The sequence below is a fragment of the Apteryx mantelli genome, chromosome 9 (genome assembly GCF_036417845.1).
Source record: "Apteryx mantelli isolate bAptMan1 chromosome 9, bAptMan1.hap1, whole genome shotgun sequence".
Lineage (NCBI taxonomy): Eukaryota > Metazoa > Chordata > Aves > Apterygiformes > Apterygidae > Apteryx > Apteryx mantelli.
This window is the reverse complement of record NC_089986.1, coordinates 21,579,032-21,603,267: the sequence shown is the minus strand read 5'-3', so window position 1 is coordinate 21,603,267 and position 24,236 is coordinate 21,579,032. Positions and strand designations below refer to the sequence as shown.

The 24,236-nt window shown below is 44.9% G+C and overlaps 1 protein-coding gene across 2 annotated transcripts in view; it reads right to left on the bottom strand.

Annotated features, from left to right (window-relative positions):
- WDFY1 (WD repeat and FYVE domain containing 1) overlaps window positions 1-14,924 on the bottom strand; it is a 28,509-nt gene extending 13,585 nt beyond the window's left edge. Inside the window, exons 1-5 of one of the 2 annotated variants that reach the window (XM_067301919.1) lie at window positions 14,777-14,924; window positions 7,014-7,081; window positions 5,252-5,325; window positions 3,980-4,034; window positions 2,477-2,627 (exon numbers count right to left, since the gene is read on the bottom strand). In XM_067301919.1, coding sequence (XP_067158020.1) covers window positions 2,477-2,627; window positions 3,980-4,034; window positions 5,252-5,325; window positions 7,014-7,081; window positions 14,777-14,913 — 485 coding nt within the window. In that variant the 5' untranslated portion in view covers window positions 14,914-14,924. Of the gene's footprint in view, window positions 1-2,476; window positions 2,628-3,979; window positions 4,035-5,251; window positions 5,326-7,013; window positions 7,082-7,279; window positions 7,363-14,776 lie in introns of those variants that run through there. The other variant, XM_013944376.2, reaches the window with a different exon arrangement.
- Between the last annotated feature and the right edge of the window lie 9,312 nt (window positions 14,925-24,236).

Here is a 24,236-nt window from a genome sequence, read left to right as displayed (position 1 = left end):
TCCTGGAGCCAAATAAATGCAAGTAGCAGCTAGCAAAATTGTCTCTTCTATGCAAGAGAAAGAAACCAACTTTAAGAAGTTTGTGAACCAAAAAGCTTACCACCATACGTGAAGAGGTTTTGTAATCTGATGACATTCTGAAGTCTCTTAAGCCTTCAGAATCTTGAGATAAACAATTCACTTAAACCCATCAAGTTCCTGAACATGCGATCCTTTCTTCATCCTGGAAGTTCATGCTACCATTATCCCTGCTAATCCAATAAAGAACAGGCACTCTACCATGTTTTACAGATGCTTACACATAGGATCATTAACTAACAAGTTCTAAAGAATCTCCCAATAGGGAAACCAAGCAGCCAGTGCACATACCAAAAAGCTAGTTCTTCCAGATACAAGTCAAAGGAATGATCAATTGGAATGCATTTTCAAATGTCATGGTCTTTAGTGGAAATTATTTTTATCTTGATAGAAAAGGTCATATTCTCTTGTCAATCTTCATAATAATCTCTTCCATAGTGTTTACAATAACGAGTGCTAGCTAGAGAACCCATGGCATTCAAGCACTGAATGCTCAGAGGCGCCAGACTGTGCAGTGCACTGGTCTCATAACACACACTAGTATTAACCCAGTTCCGTGCTACCATCAGCTAAGGTGAACTACGTGTGAAATGTTCAGCAGGACACAAGGAAACCAAGTTCTAGAACAAAGATAACAGCAAATGAGTAACAGGACAGCAGCACAACCTTGTCAGCTTTCCCATCAATAAGGCAGGGCCTGCACAGATGGGAGACCTCAGAATGCTGAGCATGCCACTGGCAATCAAGTAGTTGCTTTCCTGCCAGTTTCTTAGCATTTAGCAGGTATATAGCAATGCTAAGAGATATTTATTTTGAGAGAGATGTAGTTTGCCTCTTTCAGCTTTTGAATCACGTTGCTTCTACAATGTTACTGCCATTAATCCTCATATACCAGCCAGTACCTCCAAGCCTGCAGTACCACAAGCTCAAACTGCCACCATTAACAAGTGATAAAAATAGTTTTCTTCTCCTCCTCTGAAAGGATTTAACTAATGCTCAGAAGTTCTGATGTATGAACTACAGCTTTAGCTACTGAGTTTGTAAGTCTTTTAGATAGGATAAAGAATGCCCTGAAGTACTTTAACTGAATAGCCAACTGCAGTTTTTAAACTTCGAGTGCTGCAGTTAATAGCAATTTGCAGGAAAGCAAACTGCACATAGACAAACTTACACCAGTAACACATAGAGTTTCAACATACCTTGTAGCTTAAAAATAGAAAATATTAACACGAGCAATGAGAGAAGAATAAAGGAATCTGAAGGATTTTCATGATATCCAAATTAGTGGAGTTTAATCACTACTGGCACATATGACCATCCCATGCAGTGAGCTGTGTAAAGTTAACATTCAAAATATATATGGTGGCCTAAGCAATGAAACTGCTTTTGCTTCCAGAACACTACCAGTCCTGAGCTGAAGTGAAGTGCACATAGCAGAAGGCGTCAAATTCCATGGAGCTAAGCTGCTCTCAAGTTACAGGACGTTTTTATGTGGTAGTGCTTTACACGCTGTGAATGCTCAGTTCTAAATCCAGGAAGGGTCCTCATATTGTGCTTCACCATATAGTGAATAAGATCTAACGGGAACAGAAGTGTGGATAGCTTAGTTTTAACTTTTTGCACACAGAAGCAAAGCCAGGCAAAAAAGGGAGACTTTGCACAGCTCAATCATGCTGGCTCCATCTACTTGCAAAGCCACATGGTAAGCCCAATAAATTCACTGGTTTAAAGCAGAAAATGCTTTTAATGCCTTTTAAGAAGATTCTCAGCACTGACTATCCACACAGCCATGGAAAGCCAGCTGTAGTGGGCTCTTCCTCAAGAAAATTCAAGGACATCCAAATTACCTTCTAGTCAGGCTGATTTAGAAGGAGCCTAGTTATAAATTAGGTGCTCAAAAACTTTTGTAATTGTACCCAAAGAATGTGTAATCCTTGAGATTATTCCTGCAAACACAAAGTTGTGTAAAGGAATGATATGGCATCACAAGTTATACCACAGGGAGCACAGGATTTATTGAAGTATAGCATGTTCTAGTTTCTCCTCTAGAAGGACACAAATGCATACTGCCATCTGTTAAAGAGAAAGTGACTTGCCTAGAAATTATATAGGCCAGCCTATAAAGATACAATTACTAGAGACTTTCACAACATGCTACAGACTAACATCTCAAAATTAGGAACTAGTATACATTAAGACTTCTGTAACTCACAAATTCACAACATCGTTTTACTATCTAACAAGAGCAAATAGAAGCAAAAGTATTAAATGTCTGATCAGAATAAGAGTTAGCAGACTTGCGGGATAGTTAACTTAATCTGTTCCATCCTTTCACGTAAAAAGCTGAAGTGAGCTCAGGGGAACAAAGTACTGGGCAGCAAGCATTCCCAAAGGATACTGTAGACATGAAGCCCAAGAAGCGAAGTAATGTCTCCCCAGCATACTCCCGCTTCTGGTGCACATCCAGCTGATACACTTGTCATGACCCGTACTGATAACCCACTCTGACGTCAAGCAGAAAACAATAGCAGACACTCGATTCTGATGAGCTGTGGGAAGAAGAGATTCTTGCCAGTTTTTCCTAAAATTGAAGCATCCTTATGAACAATAATTCAGAGACTTAGAGTGAAAGTGATATCAAAAAAATGCTCCAGAAAGTTTTCACCATCATGTTATACTTGCTCCAAGGCTACATTAAAAGGTTAACATTGTTGTTTAAACGAACAGAATAGTTTAAATAGTTTAATGAATCAAACATGTCAGTCAGCTGATTTAAGCCTTTTTTCCCCATACAGACAGAAGCCGAGTTCATCCCAGGTACCTGAAATGCTCTGGTTAAAAAGCAGGTAAGCCCTCAGCTTCCTTTAGTTTGGCCAGGACTTCTGGGGAGCAGTGTAACACATCTAAAATCTTAATTGCCTTCTCTAAGTGCCTTCTTCCCCCCTCATGGGAGTTATGGTCAGATTCATTCCTTTAAGTACCTGAAAGTGATCTAGTCCAGGGCATTGTTTGCTCCCTGTGACAGCAAACAAATCTCACCAAGATCTCAGCTGTGTCTAGAATGATGCCATTAAGTAAGAAGTTATAGAAACATTAGAAAGACCTTCCCCACCCCAGCAACACACATTCCCCCAACATGCAAGTACTTCTCTTAGAGCTGTCAAGTCAGCCACCTTAGGATAAAGGGGGTCTTGTTGTTTAAGAACAGTCTTTTCCTTGTAAGCAAAAACATTTGCTTCTATCGGTATCAGGAAGTTGCAAGACAACTACACTTTGCTTTGCTACATATCTATAGTCTTTAACAGAAAATTTCCCACAGGCCATTCACATTAGTGTTCCAATTGTGACCCATAACTGGATTTTGTATTTCTCTTAAAGGATGTGCAGACAAATGCTGAAAATAACATCTCCATAAATATTAGAACAACCCCTATTCCCACATACCTGAAAAACAATCTTTTTCATTCCTGTTGCTCTCCTAGATGATAAAGGAGGCAAGGGCTCTTATATTTAGCTAGAAATAGCCTATTCCTCCAAGTGTTTATAGAAAATAAGGATAGAATTTGCAAATACCAAAACACACCTTTAGAAAGCTCTTACCCTGACACTCATGTAGTACAGCTACTCCATTTAAAGAGCAAGAACTGAACTCCCACTAGTTCTGGCTCATTACGTGTTTAAGTGATGATGACTGCAATTCTGAGACTCAACCGACTGAAGATTACTCAATAACAAAACATTTCTCTTATTGCAGTTATCCCTAACTAATTGACAGCTGGAAGAACAGTCAGATTTAAAGCATATTTGGCCTTGACTCATCTGTGATGGTACCCAATTTTCTGAGCATTTTAGAAGCCTCCCCTTGACACAAATGTTAGTGCAGACACTGGTAACAGCTTACCTGGATAGGTCTTCACAAAGTTCATCTTATTAAAGTCCTCTGAAACATGAAACTCCTAAAGCCAAAGAAGTAGGACAGTTAGAAGAGATACCACAATAAAACAGGCAAGAGATTGATAAAAAAGAACAGTGATCTCACAAACCAGAACCTGCATAGCAACAACGTATCTTACTAAAACCTAGCAGCTTGTCAGGCTGAAGCGTAGCAAACTGACAAGTCAATTGCAAGTTAATGCTCAGATTTATACTGAACTGCTGTTTTCAAGAAGCAGCACGCTCTCAAAATCAAGTTCACTGAAGGGAGACTATCGAAAGAGATGAGATGCCATTTGTCCTCAGTAAGAACAAACAAAACTATCTTGCAGTATTTTGGATTTAAGCATCTGAGACTTCATAAAGAACAGGATAGCTTTAGACGAGAGTGTTCTTTATTGATTCATTAGGTTTACAGAAATTTTAAAGGTCTCAGCTTACAGTTTCAAGTAGTAAAGTATCACTATTACTGACATTCATTTAGTACTCTTGCTCTTTCTAGGACAGTTACTTTGGCCTTTTTTCATAGGGAAAGGAAACCACTAAAACATCTGGGAGTCAAAGGATTCTCCTCCTTTTCCAAGAAAAGGGGGGGAAGAACACAGGCCTACTTTCTATTCTGCCTTATGCATCCTCCCTCCAGGAGAGGGAAGGAAATTAGAGCAAGAGGATAACAGGCCAGAAGGAAGACTTCCCAGAAAGGAAAGAAGCGCATACACTTCCTCTATCCATGCAAGGCAAAGGGGGAGTGTTTGGAAACCAACCCTGACTCTTGTAGTTTTAGAGCTAGAGAGCTGAAATTTCCACATTGCAAGAAGAGATCTACAGCAAGGAAATCCAAAGACATTTGCATTGCTAAATGCGGGCAGATCCATACTTCTGGCCAGATGCAAGCAAGCTCCAGTTCATAACCCCTATCATTACACTACCATGGCACTCTGCCCAGCTTAATGTACTCCTCAAAATAATTCCCTGACAAAGTATAGTTTGCACTCACTGCTACACTGGTGTCTCAATGCTTTCTTGAGGCTAGCTGGCTCTCATCTACCAGAAGAACCTTTGTGTCTTTGCACTCTGATAAAGATCCTAAGCGTACTGCCAAAGAATTCAGCCATTTACTAGTAGCTCCATTCCAAAGAGAAGGGAAAGAAAAGTTATCAGCTAGCCAGCAACATTTGATGCTCATGGACGATCTAAGCAATTCTAATTTGCATTCTTAAGAAAAGTCACAGCAACTTACCATGATAGCTCCATTATCCTGACCTACAAATATTCTTCTGCTGTCGTGATGGTAAGCCATGGCTGAACATGGAGCTGTCAAAAAAGCCAGCACATAAAAATTACTGAAGTACAAGTACTGGTGTACACATGACAGTTATCAAAACCAGTTTGTTTTAAACAGCTTTGTTTCTGAGTAAGGCTAGGAAGTTTGATGAAAGTTAATCTGCATAAATAGTGTCCCTTGTTAAGTCAATTGATTTTCCATTTGCTATGCCAATTAAAGATACAGTACTACAGTAAAGCAGATGCACCACTAGGAACCTCACACAGACTTGATTTCCTGCCATAACTCAATAGGAGGAATTTTATAAGGGCTGGAAGTTTAGCTAGCAACAACAGCATGTGCTTACATTTAAGAACTTGCACTTACTGAAATTACCTCAAACTGAGTCCTGAGTTGTATACAGGAACAATATTCCCTTCCTTGCACTTGAGGACTATATCATTAGAGAGAGCACACTAGACAGAAACATGTAATCACTTTTGAGCTTCATACAGGATCAGGTCTCAACACCTACATCTTTAAGGAGACCTGCGATTACATACAATCTATTTCAGCAGAAAATCTCTAAAGACCTAATTCCATTTTTGAAATGGAGAGCTAAAATAGGTGTGAGATGCAATGAGAGGGGAATTGCAAGGAAGCGTCCTAACGAGGATTTCACAACAAAATCTTTCACTGAAGAATGTCCTCATTAAACTTGCAAGTTACAAGAGTTCCAGGGATATGGTGTTCTGATCCAACACCATCTTCTCCAACGCCCTCAGAAACACGTGGTCTTAAAAGTGTTTTCAGAGATTTAAAATGAGATAGGACAATCTGGATTACTACAATAGTCATACTGCATAAAGACAAATAAGTCCCTTGCAACTACTAATGGAAAGCTTATTTTATAAAAGGTTGTTAGAGCACAATCTGAAAAGCCTATTTAAAGACTTGATAAATGGTGAAACTGTTGTTATTTAGACTAACTATTGGGGGGGAGGGGAGGAACAATTATGGCTAATACTTCCACTCTAGATCTAGCCTATTCTGTCTGCAGCTGAAGAAACAGAACATCTAGTCCAATTTTTTGGTCTTCATTTAACCTTCGCATACAAGTTTTTTCAGAAACTGTCATTTTGGAGACTTCATCCTTTGTTTGGCTGATGTTTCATCATTACATTCCATCTTTTTATTTATGGTATGTTTCTAGGCAACAACTGTACACTAAAGGGATGACAGCAAAGCTCTAGGCTAAGAAGTGATGTTTCAAAGGAAAAAAAAAAAAAATCCCTCAGCACTGGAGCTACTACTCCAAAGTGCTTTCTTAATAATCTAACTGCTTCACACTTCGAAACACAGATACATACTTTGGGATGCAGAGGGCATTCTCATGTTGAAACTTTTATTTAATGGTTTAAAACATTCACCTATTCAGCAGATGAGTTATTAAACCGGTATTAGAGACAGCCACAGCAGCTGATCAATACAGTGATTTAATTAGTGAAAGATCTAATTTCTCAAGAATGCTGTCTTAGATCTCATCAACTGTCAGACTAGTTTCAAAGTAAAGTTTGAGCTAGAGACATCACAAAGTTCCCAAATTCAAAACCACCAAGTGAATCCAGTGCTTGAGGAAAGAGGAAGGAGGCATTCCCATACACAGAACACAATCATGTTACAAAATTTATGTAGCTATGCTTAGCCATCACTTAACCATCTCTAGCATTTTACTTACATGACATAGTGTGATAGATGCTGGGCCAGTACTGCCCACTGTCTCTCTTCAGCCATACTCTTATTGTTCTGTGTTGGGGGAAGATTAGGAGAAGACAGTTAAGCATGTATGTACGTATCAGCTCCAATCTTCCTAGCTTTCCTGCTACTCCAACAGGGAGAAATAATACTAAGAATAGTCACTCTTGGATGCCAAAGAGCTTCCTTCAAAACTATTCACGCACTGAGTTTCAATAAATATGAGACAGGAATACTATGTCAGCTCACCTCAGAAACTGCTACACGTTGCATCTCTTGAATCTTCTCCTTAGCTCTGGCTGACTTAAGTCAAATTCAAGTTGCAGGAACTTAGCTTTGGCAGAGCAAACTGTAGCTTGGTTTATATTATACATCTATAAATATATTTTTAAATATGATATGATTTTTAAAATATGATATTTAAAAAAGGCATCTCAAACCATTCTGGTATGGAAGTTTGAAACTCTGAATGTTTACAGTTTCTCTTACCAACTCATATTTCAGCAAGCCAGATACTAAATATCAACAACTGTAGCACTTCATCCTCTAGACCAGCACGTTACTCCAGCACTTGACTGACACCTCCATCTCAAGAGATGGATGCAAGGCTCCACAGAGAGCATCAAATATAGTTTGATATTATTTCCTCTAAGTCATCCCTCTACTATCTCATGTAGAAATCCAAAGGGCAAGCAATGTTAGTAGCACTGTTATTCAGGCCTGGGGAACAGTGCAAAGTACAAACAGGACTGATTATTTGGTCAAATGGAATTGAAAGAACTTGACAAGACAACACACACGGCTTGCTAAACCTCTTTATAACACTGCATTTAGTTTGTAATATTCCAGAATCCTACCTCTGAACGAAGGGGAAAAGCTATCTTGAGAACATTTGGTATTATATCGCTCTCATGACTGTTAGACACTGGGAGAAGGAATAGGAAAGAATTAGTAAGGAAGTAGGTTATCATCTACTAAAAACATTCCTACAATAAACACATTCGAAAGGAATCTACATCAAGAAGTTGAGAGCACTCATGTGAACAGGATTAAGGTTATTTTAAGCCTATTTTAAACGTCTTCTCCAAACCATTGTTTGTGTTCCTTGTTCCAGTTTAAAGTTCAGAAGTTCAACTTCCTCATTCTCAAGTGGAAGCCTAAATGATCTGTAAATACCTGTATCAAGAGACACTTATGAGTTTTCATCAAGATGAGTTGTTCTATCTTAGACTTAAAAAAAAAAAAAAAAAGCCTGGAATTTAGAAATTTGTAGAAAAAAAGTAATCTATAGGGGGTGGATTTGCTAAACACCATATAGGATAGCTAGTAAGAGTTTAACAAAGAGCACAGAAGGAGACAAAAAATATCTTGCACCAAGACTAGAACTTTTCAGGACAGCTTAAAGAATAAGATATAAAGCCAGAATGCTACCTTTCAATTCATTTAAGGGTCTTTCTTTAGAAGACCACTCAAAAATAACAAATCAGACAATGCCTGCCCTTAACATACTACTTTTTCCAAAAGTATCAGTGGAGCTGAGTACACACTGCCTCAGAACAATTAGATTTTCAGCTTTTGAATTGAGCCACATCAGTCTAGTAGCAAACGCACATTACTCTAGCCCATTAGTTAACTACTTTGTATTAAGACCATCTCTTAACAGAGAGCCATTTCTCTCTCCTTATCATAATCCACACCCTGCCTCAGGACCAAAAAGCTACATGCTTCAGAGAACAGTTGTCATTTCTTAGTAACCTGAGAAAAAGAAACATAATGTTTCCAAGTCAGCCTCACAAATACCAGTAGTAGTATAGGTTAGTGCCTGTAGATTTTATTGTTTTATTTTTTTTTTTTTTCCAAGCAGCTTCATCACACTCACACTGTTCAAGTGTTTCAGATAGCAACTTCCAGCCACACTAAATCAACTGTCTGACTTCTAACCAAAATGTAATTATTTTTGCTCTAACAGACTAAAAGCAGTTACCATAGCAATTTGAGAACACTTCACTCAGTATTCTGGTGGAATTTACTAAACCAGGAGTTGATACCAGGGAAGCATAACACTGCTGTTCTAAGCAAATAATTTCCTGGGGGTATAGTTCATTCAGGGATCATCAAATCCAGTCTCTCACCTAAAGTTGAGGGCCTAAATGAATAGCTGCAAGAGTCAACAAAATTAGCTCCTGAAAGTTTCTTATTTTGGCATAAGTAAGATTTAGATTTAACTGGTCTCATGCTTGCAGAGACAAGCCACCAGACAGCTTCGTACCTAATTATATAAAGCTGTGACTCTGCAAAACTTGATAAGATTGCTTAGCAGTCATCACTAACAGCATGTGCCAAGACTGCACTTCTCCCCGAACCTCTCTCCTACAGATCTCTCAGGCTGCATTTCCTTTTGTTAGGACAAATTTATTAGGTACCAATTCTAATTTGGAGGACTACAGAAGTCCTCCAAATAATACCATTTCTGTAATCTCCTTCTATCATGAAACCGTTTTATTATGAGAACTACCGCACTAATGCTAGTCTTTAGTGCTCTTCTCAAATCCTACTCTAGTTTCTTTACTTAATGAACAGGCCTGCGCCCAGTACATGAGAGAGCTGGCTACCACTCACCCTTCCTTAAGCATTCCTATTAAGGACCTAGAAAGACACAGGTTTGTCTGACAGTGTCAATAAGGATCTAAAATGCCAAAACCCATTAATGACCACTCAGATAGACAAAATTTTTAATTTAAAGAAGATTCAGATGAAGGTGGCAGGAGGGAGTAAAATAAGATAAAAGAAAAAACAAGGAACAAACTCAAAGCTTCCCCAACATTGATTATAGAAACAGAAGTTGATTTTGCCTAGAAAGCACGTACATTCATAGAAGAGTAATTTAAACCTTTTAAGTAATATTAGACAACCTTAAACAATATGGACTGTGGCTTTATGAATTCCTAAGGATTTTCATTGTTTCTCAGTTGGTATTTCGTTTACAGAGCAAGTAAGCACAAAACAGTCTGCTGGAGAAAAAATATCTGGGGGAATAGGGGCAGGCAGCCTTTCAGCATTCCACCAGTATTTGCAGCTTGTCACATTTGCCTCTAAAAGCCAAATGCACAGGTCAGAGAAAGAAGTGATAAAAATAGTACGCAAACCCAAACTTGTTATTATGGTACAAGCAGATACGCAAGTACTACACAGACATACACCAGCTCCTGTTTTGAGAAGTGCATCTTCCTAACACTTTCAAACAACTAACAATTGCTCTCCTATCTGGAATCAGTGATTAACAATTGTTTTCCTAACAGGAACAGAAGACTACATTTTCCCAGCAGTCAAAATAAATCAGAAGTATTTAGGCTGACATTGACTATGTTCCCAAAACAGCATTAGGAATCTGGTTTAACCACAGTACAAGGCAAACTCAAGGACACAGCTTGCAATCAATGCTTTTTGTTGAATTTCCGTTCGCTACAGCATTCATTTTGACTAATATTTAAGCTCTGTAACTGAAAAAACTAATACTGCAGCTTAAGCAGTTCTAATGTGATAGCAGCTCCCAGAACTCACAGAGCATTATTATTCAAGTGTGCTAGGGACTCCAGAGATCACCTTAGCCCATGGTAAATGTTATTCCATTATCTCACATTCAGGATCTTTTACACCAGCTTATTATCCCACAGCATCCCCAACTACTGCTGGAAAACGCTCACCTTACCTTAGCTGCTTGTCTGCAGAGAACAAGGGTATTAATGCTAAGTCCAGAGATCTGACTGTAGCATAGATCTGTGCAGCCCACAATGGACTATCTCAGATTTGAGAAAATACCAGTCATTCTCAAACAGCCAGATCTAACTCACAGCTGATACCTGAGCTAGCTAGCTGTCTAGATTAAGAGGAACATACTGCAAGCAATTCCAAACATTTTCCTGGAGCCAGGATCATACAAGATGCCTGTAAGGCCACAGGCTAGGAAACCATCCTAGCTAGATAAGTTCTGAGAAAGCTTTATAGATAGCAAGAGAGTTGTGTGCTGAAAAATTAGATTGGGAAGATGAACTACTTACTTTTGCAGGCATTCTTGCCTCCTTTTTGACTTCATATCTTCAAAAAGCTAAGATTCTATTGGTATTTGGAGATCTATTATGGTATATTTTGTACCACCAAAAGAATAGATCAATCACTTCTCATTTTAGGAAAAGTTATTTATAGTACAAAGAACTGCAATGACTTCAACAAGAGGGTAATGCACAACATTCCTGGAGGATGTTTGTGCACTGGTAACGTTTTTCCCACTGCTTAACTTGTAAACACATTCCTCTGACTTGTTATTATGAAATATTTGCTAGCATTACTTGTATTAAGTTTTAATCAAAAATACTTAAGCCCTGCTCTGTTGGTGTACTACTCAAAGGCATTGTACGCAGCAGCTCTTTCACTTCCCAAGCTCTGCACTTTGCCTGCTGCTAGCAGCATAATCAGTTATGCAGTATTAACACCTATGCCCCGTTTTTAGGGGCAAACGGGAGACTAAGAAGTTTGATTACATGTTAAACTGTGGGTGAACATGAGTGAGTAGGCTTTGATGTACTGTAGGAGGTACCCCAAATTAGAAGTGATACAATACAACAGTTTCTGAACATTTAAAGATCTGTGTACCTCCCATACTGAGACAGGCAACAAGAGTTCAGCCTCAAGGTTCAGTCAGAAATTTTTCTTTCAAACTTACACACACCAAAGGTGGAGAATTCACTCTGCTCTCTTTATGCAATTCTGTATCTGACACCAACATTTGCCCAGAAAAAGATGCAATTGTATCCTCAGCTCTTGTCAAAGCAATCTAAGCATGCAGGCTGCTACCCTTTAGCTCTGGGCTAACAGACCTTTTTAAGTTTCAACATTGGCATTGTCTGCTACAGGCCTTTGCAAGTCCTCGGGGAAAAAAGGACATTTGTTTCTACCATGAAATTCTGTTCAGATTTAACTGAGATACCAACTCGTAAGAATTCCCATTTCCTCTTCTCCCCCTTGGGAAGCATGTCAAAACAAACTGAACACAAACATGCTACGATTCAGCCCACACTATCACCAAAAAAACAGCTTCATCCTGCACCATACTAAGATACCAGAACAACCACACATAAGGAGAAGAAGGGGAAGAAGGGGAAGTGGCTCAGCCTCATCCAAAACTCATTATCCATGCACTACAAAAGTCACTTCCACAGCAAGGGAAGAGACCGACTGGGAACACCTTTCTGTCAAAGCCAAACACCACAGCTAACACATCCAGTGTCACGGCCTGCTGCCAGCTAGGTGTAACTACTCCCATGGCTCAACAAGGAGCAGTGTGTGCTGCTGCTTCAAAAGGATCAAGATTTAAATCCTGCTGATTTTACATAGGGACAGCTACAGCTGGAGGAAACCGTTCATCTATTTACAAGGCAGGAAATTGCATTCTAAACATTAAGAAACCCTACTAAGCTGCAGAATCAAGCTCTAAAGAGTCAGGTGCTGCCGCCTAAGCTCTATGGAGTCACAAAATTCAGACTGTAATGCTTCCCTTAATATCCATCTTTCAGTGCACATACTGCACAGTATGATGCCATGCAGTTTAAGGACATTTAATAGCTTGATATCCCATTGCATAATTTGACAAGCATGTTTGCCTTTTACTCTCAGCCCCTGCTGGCATTAAGCTGAAGACATTTGGCATTCAAGACCTCAGCAGGTTGGAAGTTTTGGGAAAGAATACAGAGATAACTGTTCTGCAGGATAAGACTAAGAAGCTGATGGTATAGTACCAATGCTTATGTTTTCAAGTGCAAGAGTCACCACTTAAGAGCACACCTTTGAAGGGCCATTATAACAGCCACCCAACCTCATGGCTGAAAAAAATATTTTTGAGGAATAGAAACCTGAGTTTAGGAGCCCAAATCCAAGTGCTTCAAAAAAACTGTCAAGTTCAGACACGTTTAAACAATGTAACTCCCTTACATTATTCTAAAAGCTTGAATAAGGTAAAGACAAAGTGATCAGCTTTTATTCCCACTCCCAATAATTGATAGCTCACATAAGAATTAGCATGTTAGTCTGCAGGGGGGGAAAAAAAGGGAGGGGGAGGGCATTCAACTAGCCACTCAAGATAACTGCATTTAGTCTGTATTTTCACACACAAACTACAAGCAGAAACTACTTATTAAATCTCTTCCCTGCCAAATCCAACTACTTCTACTGCCTATTTCATAGTAAATTCAGCTAGCACTTGAAAAAAAGTAATCCTTTGCATGCCAAGGAAAAATGCATTCTTATCACTCCACAGGAAGTGGACTTAGACTAACACTTTGATTTCTCAGCAGTGCTGATAATCACCTTCAAAAAGTGAGGCTGTGGCTTCACTTTTTTTTTTTTTAATATAAAATTTATGTTGCTAGGTCACTAAGAAGTGTAACAAATACAACTGTGTGCTTACCTGATCCATACAGGAGCATAAGGACATGTGCTATACAGTTTGTTTGTTTTTTTTTTAAATACCAGCTACTGAAAGACCAACAATATGTGGTAAACTTCATTCAAAGCTGGACATGGACAAGTTTGCACCCTTTACATTAAAAAAAGAAAAAAATCTCAAGAGCCTGTGCTAACAGTAAGCTTACAGAGTTTAGCATGTGCTGTTACTAGCTGGTGTTTGCTCTTTTTGATCCAATATTAAATGCCATAAAACCTTGTTCACCAGTTCAGACAACACCATGGCTCTGCTGAATTCCAAAACTCATTATACTTTGTTTCTCATCAAGTCAGGTCTTTTAAATGAGGATTCTTGCAAAAATAAGTGCAAGTTCAGCTGAAAGGAGTTTTGTATTATAACAGCAAAACTTTCTCCACCAAATTACCTCTCAACAAATGTATTTTCACACACTACTGTGGTTTCTGAACAGGAGCTCTCAAGAGGGATCTACCATCACTTCTCATGCTTAAAACTCACTTTTCACATAGCTTGCTGGAAATTCCAGATCTCACCACTACACTGCAGACCACTCATCTCTCTCCTAGCCAGCACTCCTCGGTGATACCTGCTTCCTCATTTCCAGTTTCGTTTCCTCTGAATAACTACTTAATGACATTACCAGCACGCGAAGCATCTGTCAAGAAAGCTATGCGATCCAGTGCTCAGGGTAAAGACTAGCTCAGGGTTCAGAGTAGGCTCTGAAGGCGCCCTCCCTTCCAGCCAGCAGCTACTGTCCTCAGCAGGCCATCACCACCACCTCTCCCTCGGATGTGCCAGCTCACTCCCCGAGCTATTTCGGTCAGCAGGAAGCCGGTCGCAGACCTGCAGGTCTGAGCCGGCAGAACGGGCAGCAGCGCAGGGAGCTCCAGGGCCGGCAGCAGGGGCCTGCCCGGCAGGGAGCGCAGAGGGAGACACACTCCCCCGCTCAGAAACCTGCCTGACGCCCGTTAGCCCTTGTGCCGCGGCGGGACCGAGCTCGCCCGCCCGCCCCGCGGCGGTGGGAAGCTCGCAGGAAGCGCGACAGCTTTCCGCCCCGCCAGCACCAGAAGCTCGCAGCCCCGCTTCGCGGCGCCCTCCCCGCGGCCGGCCCCGCCGCCCGGCCCGCTCGCCCCGGCAGCGGGAGGCCGCCCGGCGCCCTCCCCGGCAGGGCCGCGGCTCCGCAGAGCCCCGCTGCGGCGCGCAGGGACCCCGCGCGGCCTGGCTCCTCTCTGCGGGCCGCCCGGCGCCGCGGCCCGCCCCCCCCCGCGCACCTGTCCTCGCTGGCGGTGATGACGCCGTCCTCCTTGGGGATGAGGAGAGCGGCGCTCACGACGTCCTGGTGCCCCTCGACCTTGCTGAGGAGCACGGGCCGGCTGCTCTGCGGCCGCGAGTGGATCTCGGCCGCCATCTTGCCGCGCGGCCCGGCGCCCCTCAGCTGACGCGCCGCCGCCGCGGGGGGAGAAGCCAGGCGCCCGCCCGTAACGCTGCGTGTAGCGGCGCCGCCCGAACCGCTCCGCAGCGCCTGAAATAAAGCGCCCCCCACGGCCCGGCGAGCCGCGCTGCTCCGTGCGTAGCGGCGCGGCCGCACTGACGTATTTGCAGGAGTAGAACGGCGGCCCCGCCCGGGGGCCGTAGTTCGTAGAAGAGCAGGAAACAAGGATCTAGCTTGGGGCAGAAGGAGGCGTGCGGGGGGCCCCGGCATCTCCGGGCCGGATCAGCCCTCCTGCCGCCGCCGGCGGCCTTGGGCTCGGGGGTGGTACCGTGCAGCAGGGAAACGCATGTTTCCTCAGCTTCGGGTGCGCGACTGTGTCCTCACGTTGACTTCAACAACAGAGCTCAGCTCAGGAAAAGTGTTACTGTTAAATATAGTTATTGCCATTATTCTGCAGCCCTCATGAGCCCCACTCATTGTTCGTGTCCCAGCTGGACTGGTGCCATCATAAGGCAGCAAATAAAAGGATATTCCTGCTGGAATAATTAGTGGAGGAATATGGACTGAGGAAGGACATGTAGTCACTGGAAATGCAATAGCTAGGTTTTTTATATCTTTTAAACTATAACCAGCTGCAAGCCTTTATCCTTTGAGTTCTTAAGCATCTGGATTGCCCTCGTTATTTTTCACATGCATTAGGCATGATGACATTCTCCACAAATTCAGTTGATCAATAACAGAATTCCTCTCTTCATCTCTGAGCTGTTTTTTAGTAATTGCTGGTGACAATTCTGCTGGTGGTGCTCACATCTTTGAGCCCAATCTTGAACCAAAGCCCTTGCTTGCTGGGACTAGCCAGGGGCTGTTGGAGAGATTACTAGAGTTATATGTCTGCATTAGCTGTTTCTCACAAAACGTATGAAGACGAAGAAAAGGAGATATGCAGTTTGTATCTAACTGCTTGGAGGTAAAAGCATGTGGGAGAAGCAGGCTTCATTTCCTGCCTGGCAAGACATTTGCCCCTGCCTGGCAAGACTTTACCAGCATCTTCCACTTGCATATTCTTAGCCAGAGGTTAGGGGGAAGGATGTGGGTGAAATTCTCAGATACTCCTGCAAAAGCTGTTCTGTCTGCCCAGAATAATTAATAAAACAATAATAAACAATATTCAAACAGTGCTATGCCTCAATATAACCAACACAGATGCTAAACTTACTTGAGAGGAATTTTATCTGCTTTAGTGGATTTCCCAGCTATGTGCTGGCCAGCAAAAGAAACGGAGACTCAGGAAGAATGGGTTCAGCTGGAAGGTTTTAAAAGACTTGTGGTTAAATATGGTCTGCTTTGTCTTCAGCTTCGGCTTTTCCCTATTCCCTAGTCTTTCCTCCGTTTTTCTGGACTCCATCTCTCCCCCACCCTTCTTTCTTCCTGAATTCTGCCAGACTCCTTTATTTGACTCTTGCCTGTGTCACTGTGTTTATCTTTCTCCCCTTGTCTTCCAGCCAACTTCTAACCTTATAGCATGTTTTTTTCCCCCTCTCCAATTCTTATTTTTAAATTAAAACCTATTTTTCCATCTCCCTGTTGCACATCTCTCTCTCGCTGTTCTCCAATGAAACCAAGCAAGTTAACCCTACGCCACCTTGTGTCTCCTATGACAAGGTCCTGGAGAAGCTCAGCTGTAAGACAAAGTGGTGAGCTAAGGTCCTTTAACGAGAGGGTGACTATGTTCACTGCCTCCAGTGTTTGCATAACTCTCTTCCCAGGCCTCAAAAGGAGAGGTCACACAAGGACACAGGGAGGAAGCAGGTTTTTCCAAAAGGAGTGACCTTTGGAGCAAAGCTACCTGGTGCCTCAAAGCGATGCAGGTGCTGAATCCCATTTGGATCTAGGGGCATTAAAACATCTACTTCCTCTGCTGGAGCGCACCTCCATGTCTAGAGACTTTATCCTTGCTGCAGCTTTCAGGGAGCTTTGGGCTTTCTCCCAGTGCTTTACCACTCACTACCTGTTTCAGGAGCTGCCAGTCAGTAAACAGCAGAGGCACTAACTCAACACACTGCAGCTCAGGAACACTGGCTGTGTATAAATGCATTTGTGCGAGAGCAGCTGTAATCACTTGCCAGTTCCTGGCATCAGGATTAGCTTTACCAGAAGCTCCACTAAAAAGCTAAATAGTTTCTCAGGTAATGCACTGGCCTGTAATGCTGCGAGAGCCTGGCATGACTCTCTTTTGAAAGAGTGGACTTGGTGTGCCCCAGTCTGGCTTGGTCTCCCAAGGAAGGAATATTACTCCGGATAGGTCCAGATAGATCCAAATACACTCCAGATTCATTAGATCCAGTCTAACAAATTGGCCCATTACAGGCAACAGGCAATGCGTACTAAGTAAAATACATGGCAGAGCCAGCTCTAAAATCACAAAACGTCAGGCCTTGGTCATGTTTTCCATGCAAGGTTTCCCTGTGCTTGCAACCAGTGGTACAGTACTTAGCCCGGTGGACAGGCATCATCAGAAAGAATAATTCCCTCATTGCCCAAGTAGCCCACAAAAGGCACCTTGCTGCTCAGCGCTCTCTTCTTCACCCAGACTCATACAGATTGCATGCCTACTCCTCTTTCCTCTTTAAATCTGACCTGCTCAGCTCTCAGAAAATCCTCAGCTGTCAGAAAATCAAACTCCGGCTCCTTCGCCCAAGGAGAGATGAGAAGGAAGTGCTCTCACCACAGCGAGACCTCCGCAGCCGGGACCCCCCGTACGAGCTTTCAGCTGTTGCGCGGCACCCCTGGGCGAAGTGTTTCCAAAAGCAGCTATCCTGAGACCCTCGCTGGTGACTAGCGGTTACAAGCGCTCCGCATGGAGCAGAAGGCCTTCCTGCCCCAAGCCTGCTGCCGTGCCGCCCGCAGCTCTGCCTGCGCTCTGGCTCCAGCCGCGTCTCCCCAGCCTCCTCGGCTCCCGGCCGGCCGTGGGGTGGGCCAGCCCCAGCGGGGCGGCAGCCCTCCTGCAGCTGCGCTCGCTGCCCGCCAGCACCGGCCTCCACGCAGAGGCAGCGCGGCTCGCGGCATCTCCTTCCCCTCGGGAAGCAGGGAGCGCGGAAACATCATGAGCACGCGTTCCCTGAGCCGACGGCGTTTGCACCGCGGGTGCCTCGGTGGCAGTGGCCCAGCACCGCAGCAGGTCTCGTCCTCGGAGCCCAGCTCACCGGGGCAGCCTTGGCCGCTGCACCCTCCGTGCCAGTTTACGCGAGGGCGAGAGGAAGCAACTCTCCTTTTAACAGGCAGAGCCATCAGCCCGGTTACTGCCGCACAGCCTCCCCCCTTCAGCCGGGCATCGTCAGTGTCCAGGCCGCCCTCAGGGGCCGGCGACCACGAAAACGCACTGGGAAGGCAAAGGAGGCCCCTGCGCCGGCTCTCCCTCTCATCGCGGTCTCACGGCCCGCAGAGCGAGCGCGGGCGGCTGGCCGCAGCGCTCCAGCTACTAGCGGGCCAGGGCTTTCCCGGAGGGAGCGCGGCCCTTTGCCGCCCGCTGCGGAGCGGCCTGGCCTGCCGCAGCGCTCCAGCTACAAGCGGGCCAGGGCTTTCCCGGAGGGAGCGCGGCCCTTTGCCGCCCGCTGCGGAGCGGCCTGGCCTGCCGCAGCGCTCCAGCTACAAGCGGGCCAGGGCTTTCCCGGAGGGAGCGCGGCCCTTTGCCGCCCGCTGCGGAGCAGCCTGGCCTGCCGCAGCGCTCCAGCTACAAGTGGGCCAGGGCTGTCCCGGAGGGAGCGCGGCCCTTTGCTGCCCGCTGCGGAGCAGCCTGGCCTGCTGCAGCGCTCCAGCTACAAGCGGGCCAGGGCTGTCCTGGAGGGAGCGCGGCCCTTCGCTGCCCGCTGCGGAGCGGCCTGGCCTGCCGCAGCGCTCCAGCTACAAGCGGGCCAGGGCTTTCCCGGAGGGAGCGCGGCCCTTCGCTGCCCGCTGCGGAGCGGCCTGGCCTGCCGCAGCGCTCCAGCTACAAGCGGGCCAGGGCTTTCCCGGAGGGAGCGCGGCCCTATGCCGCCCGCTGTGGAGCGGCCTGGCCTGCCGCAGGGCCCCGGAGCGGGGAGCTGGGGCTCGCGGGGAAGAGAGGCCTCCGCAGCACAGCGGTGAAAGCCACCTCCTTCTCTCATTGTCCGGCTCCGGTAAACGCGGGAGCCGCAGGAATAACCGCTGAGCAGCGGGGTCCCTTGTGCAGGGGGCTCGGGCTCCACAGCGCTCACTCACTCCATTTTAAGTAAAAAGCCCTTTATCAAAGATTTTAAACGCGACTGCGTTGGCACTTGGGCCGCAAGAGGGTGCTGCGGCCACGCCAGGTTTGCCGGGAAGCCCCGCGCCCAGGGGTGCGCTGGCGTCATGCCTGCAGGAGCGCTGATGCAACGGGGCGCGGGGACACAGACGCCACTGTTGAAATACCACCACGTGGCAGATGCCAGCGAAGCAGGACATTCACCGCTTCGTTCTGTCTACTTTGACCCTGGTTCTCTGAGGACGTTTTTAAGAGCTTCTGATAAAATAAACTGAGAACACAGGGCAAACCTACTCAATTCCATCATCTACCCTATTTTTTTTTTTTATTTTTTTTTAAATATGTACCATGGGCCACATTGAGGGTGGAAGTGCCTCCCAAAAGGGCCTGTGCTGCCCTGGTGCAGCCAGAGTGGCATGCTGCTGCCAGGGACAGGAGCCACAGCCAGCCAAGGGCCAAAAGCAACGTGTAGGGGACCAGGAGCACCTGCTCAGAGCCTGGCAGCTAGCACACCCTGGCCAATGCGTTTGGGATCCAGGGCAGACCCTGCGCCATGCCACGGCTGTAGGACATGGGGATGAGCTAGCATAGCCTGCCCCCACAGGCACCCTCCTCCTCCTCCCCAGCTCCACAGGCAGCACTGCCTTCCCACGCCCTATCCGCTATCTGTTCAGATCTGTAACCGGCCAGTGCTAGGTGTCCTGGAAGTGAAAGCACCGTTCCCCAGGGAGCAAGGGCAGGCACGCAGTCCTTCCGTGGCCTGCCCTTTGGTCTGAGCAACGTGGCTCACAGCTATTGCAGTTAACTGATACAGGCTCCAAGCGCTGGGTGCCAGGAGGGAGAGCCCTCTGACTCACGCACCTGTTGCACAGTCACCTTTCAGGAGCTGCTGCACTTAATTATAAGGGGCTTGGTGTGCAAGGAGGCCACATCAAATGTTGCCGAGAGATGCCATGGGCGCAGCAGCTGGGAAAAGCTCTGGGAAGGTAATCCCCTGCTCAGGGCTAACTGTACTCTGAAGGTACATGGGAAAGGAAATGCCAGCATGTTAATATGCATGCACATTACCTACACCCCAGACAGGGTCCAGTCTTCTAGTCTAGTGCAAAGTTATCCCCACCTTGGCCTTGAAAGTAAAAATAGCATTGATGGGAGCTTCAGTATGATCTGGAGACACAGGCTGGAAGGCAGTACAGCACTGAGATAGCTGTGTTACTGCAAGCTAACAATATTCACCCAACATGACCCCATGTCCTCACAGCACAAAAAACATCATTAGTCAAGAACCCTCAAAATCATAACCCAGTAAGTGAAAGGCACCTATTGGGTCATCATGGTAGCCCAGGAAACAGAGCAAGGAGGTCTGCATGCTGCCATCAGCTTTAGCACCAGCCTCCAGGAGGGGTATGGGGATCATATCTGCCTCTGCTTTTACCTTCAGGTCCCCCTTACCTGCCTTTGGGTAGAGGCTTGTCTCCTCCACATCCAGTACAAGACTATCAGGGCTATTTAGGCCAGCAATAACGTAAATTATTATTCCCAAACAGGTTTCAACCATTATAGATTTTTTTTTTGAGCATTACTAATACACAGTTTAAACCAATAGGGCTAGATTTAAGGCTAAAGGGCTTTCCTTCTGCTTGAAGTACAAGGACACTTTACAGAGCTTTGCTTACAAAAGGTATTTGAATTTAATGTTCTTTTTCTTTATTATCCTGCTCCGCTGCTGGGAGGCAGTGCAGCAAGGTTTCTGAAGGAGAGGTTGCTGTCAGAAGTGGGCTGTCAACAGGGAATTCAGTGGGACAAAGGACCAACAGCAACTACCCCTGTACAAGGGCTAAAGAATCTCCCCCACACACTACCCTCCCCACTCCAAACTTTGCCCATGGGCATAGTATGTCTGCTGCCAGCATGTGCAGCACACCCCAGATCTGAAAGCTACAACATGTTAATGAAATCTGGAAGCTGTGAAAGAAAGGCAGCCTTTTTAGAGCTTTCTGAAGCTATGAAAAACAGTTGAGACAACTTAGCAGACAAATAGCCAGCTAGTTTTCCCCCATAATTTTATAAATAACCGCTTTCTTCATTACAAATCTGCTTTAGGAAATTCCCAGTGAGTTCTAACAAACCCTTCCTTCCTTCTTAGTCTCTAGGCTAAAACTGTAGCCACAAGCATTTTACACGATCATTCCCTGCCCAGGGCTTCATTCTGATATTGCTTGAGAGTCGGAAACTAACAGTGTGAGCTTCACATCTCAAGGGAGTTTACAAAGGATGAATTATCTCCACTTCTAACAGTGGAGAAACCGAGGCATGCCTAAGGAAAGCAGCTGATTACAGGAGGCCAGTAACAGAGAGAACAGGAATGGGATCTAAGCTGCAGTTCTGCACTCCTTCCATGAGGTTTCACTCCTGCCTGAAGTTAAACACATCATTGAGCTATGAGCTTTCTACAAAAACCTTCACACATTCAGTCTCACTGTTTCTGTTCTTGCAGGAGAATCGTTCCTCCCTCCCCCAGCATACAGCCCCAGGCAGGCTCCATCAGGGTACATGTGCCTGCAGAGCAGTGGTGATTTCATCACCATGTCTGTACTTCAACAGTGCTTGTCCTCAGGTAGGGTGCTGAGCTACATACAGCCTAAGGCTGCCGGGCCTAAAAATACCTGCAGTTTTTATGGAGTAAAGAAAGTCCAATTATGAAGCAGCTAGGAGTAACAGAGGAATAAAAGTGGGCCCAAGCAGTGTTCATCTTAGACTTGATATTCCTAGAGACAAAAATATTAATAGACAGCCTCTGAAGATTGCAGGCAGATTCCCCCAGACCTTTGAAGACCAGCTAATAAACTGTTGCAGTAAGGATTAATAAGACTACAGTAAGCACAAGCCTGACACTAACACATCAAGCTGAACTCTAGTTACTGTCAAGTGGGACTGGAATTTGATATGAATCAGCTCCCAGAACTGAAGCTTTGTGCTTTCTGGATGAGCTCAGATTGGGGGGGGGGGGGAGGGGAAGAAGGGGGACATGCTGTAAAAACCACCTTTTCAGCAGCTAACCTAACCTCCCCCTTCCCAGCCTCTTATTCTCATTTCCCTCACTGAGATCTCCTTTATCCAGTTTACAGGCAAATGCCATCAGCATCCTAATTCAAACTCACTTTTGTTAAACCTGTCTTTCCCCAGCACTGAAGAGACTGTTTGACAGTGTCAGAAATGGTAGAGCTGAAAAACATTCTTCTGAGCTGTGACATATTTCACCCATGTACTGCCGAGTCCTGAGGCACACAAGTAGCTGATATGTGTCACATTTCCCATCAGTTTGTTCAGGGCTCAGCTCTGACAGGTAGCCCTGGCCCCTATCTGGGGAATAAGCCTGCTCACACTGGCAACAGCCTGCATTGCATTGCCCAGCTTCAGCCTGGTTGGGGGAAGAAAAATGAACCTAACAGCCAACCACAGAGTAACTTCAGTATTTCAGGCAGTCATGTCATTTTGTCAAGCTGTTTCTGGACTAACAGAGGGGACAGACAGTTGTTCACAGAGAACTAGTGTTAAGGTACACTGAAAACTCAGAAGCCGCTGCATTTCCCCCCCCCCAATCTAATTTTGAACCTGCTTGTGGCACAACACATTGCTTCTGTGTGCAAACACTATGGGGGCTCAGTTTGAGTGCCAACACTTTTATTATTGATATTCCTAGTGAGAATTCAATAGAAGCAACTAGAAAATTCTCATATATGGATGTTACTGATATCAAAATAGCAATACTGCTATTCTGAAATCCCTTACAATCCCACTCTGCCTCAGAGTCCCAAGAAGAAAGCATCCTGCACCCCAGCAGTCCCTTCTCACTCTGGGGAGAGCTGTACCATCATGACACACTAGGCAAGTGCTTTTTGCAGTCCAGCTCAAGCCCTAGCTATAGTTTCTATGAAGCAGCATTTCTCAGTTATTTTAGCAGGAAAAACTGCACCCAAGCTAGGTGCAAGACAAACCAATGCAAGTGTTGCTATAGTTATGCAATGCTCAAGTCTTCTGTTATTACTTTCACTCCTAACCTTCAGAAGATGTAACAAGCTGAAGCCAAGCTTGGAGAACTTCCTATTCAGCACCAGAATCTTTAGTAAGATCAGTCACAGACATAGAGCCTAATTTTGCTGCCTGCGTCACTATCTCCTTGACAGGATATAAGAATGAGATCAGGCAAGTTTTTCCATTCACCTCCTTGGAGTTAACAGTGCAGAAGACCTAGCTCTGGGCATGCATTACCACAAGAGACTGGCAAGAATGCTTTTCTCAGTTTGTGAGAATTTGGGGGTCAGCAGCTAACACATCCCGTAAGACAGCTAACCAGATCCATTGTTCTTGATGTTTGGAGTAACAGAGTCAAGGCGCCCAAGACATCTTATAAACACTGAGGAAGCTGCTTCCTCAAAACAAACAAAAACAAAGCCACCCATACAAAACAAGAAAACAAAAAGCCAGCAGACCAGACACTCCAGACACCAAAGAGTGTCTGAACCAGACGCTCTTGCTCTAGCGCTGTGCATGGTGGATGTATCTTTTTTAAAATATCACCCACACTCATTCTTAGAGTTGTTACCTGTGATGCATTACCTGCAATTGCTTATTCTGAGATATCATCTTAGTTTTTTACTGGGTTACCACTGGTCACCCATAACACATTTGGGTGCCTTCTGCTAGAACCTTTTTCATTTAAAACCTTGTGTTCTCACCTGACAAAGAGGCCCAACTCTCATTCATCCTCCAACTTGTTGATACATGCCACAGTCACCTACTTAAACCAGTGCTAAGTCTGAAACACTGTAGGAATTTCTCCCCACAGAACACTAATCAGTTGGCCGCCTGTTTCCATGAACCTGGCCTTGAGAGGGAGATAACAGGAGAGATCTGCTTTTTCATCCAAATCCCTAGGTTGCCACAAGAACAGCACAACATGCTTTCAAACAAAGCACCATCTGTGACAAGCCAAACTAATTTAGTGCTTCTCCTTAGAAGAGTTTGCATTCACACAAGT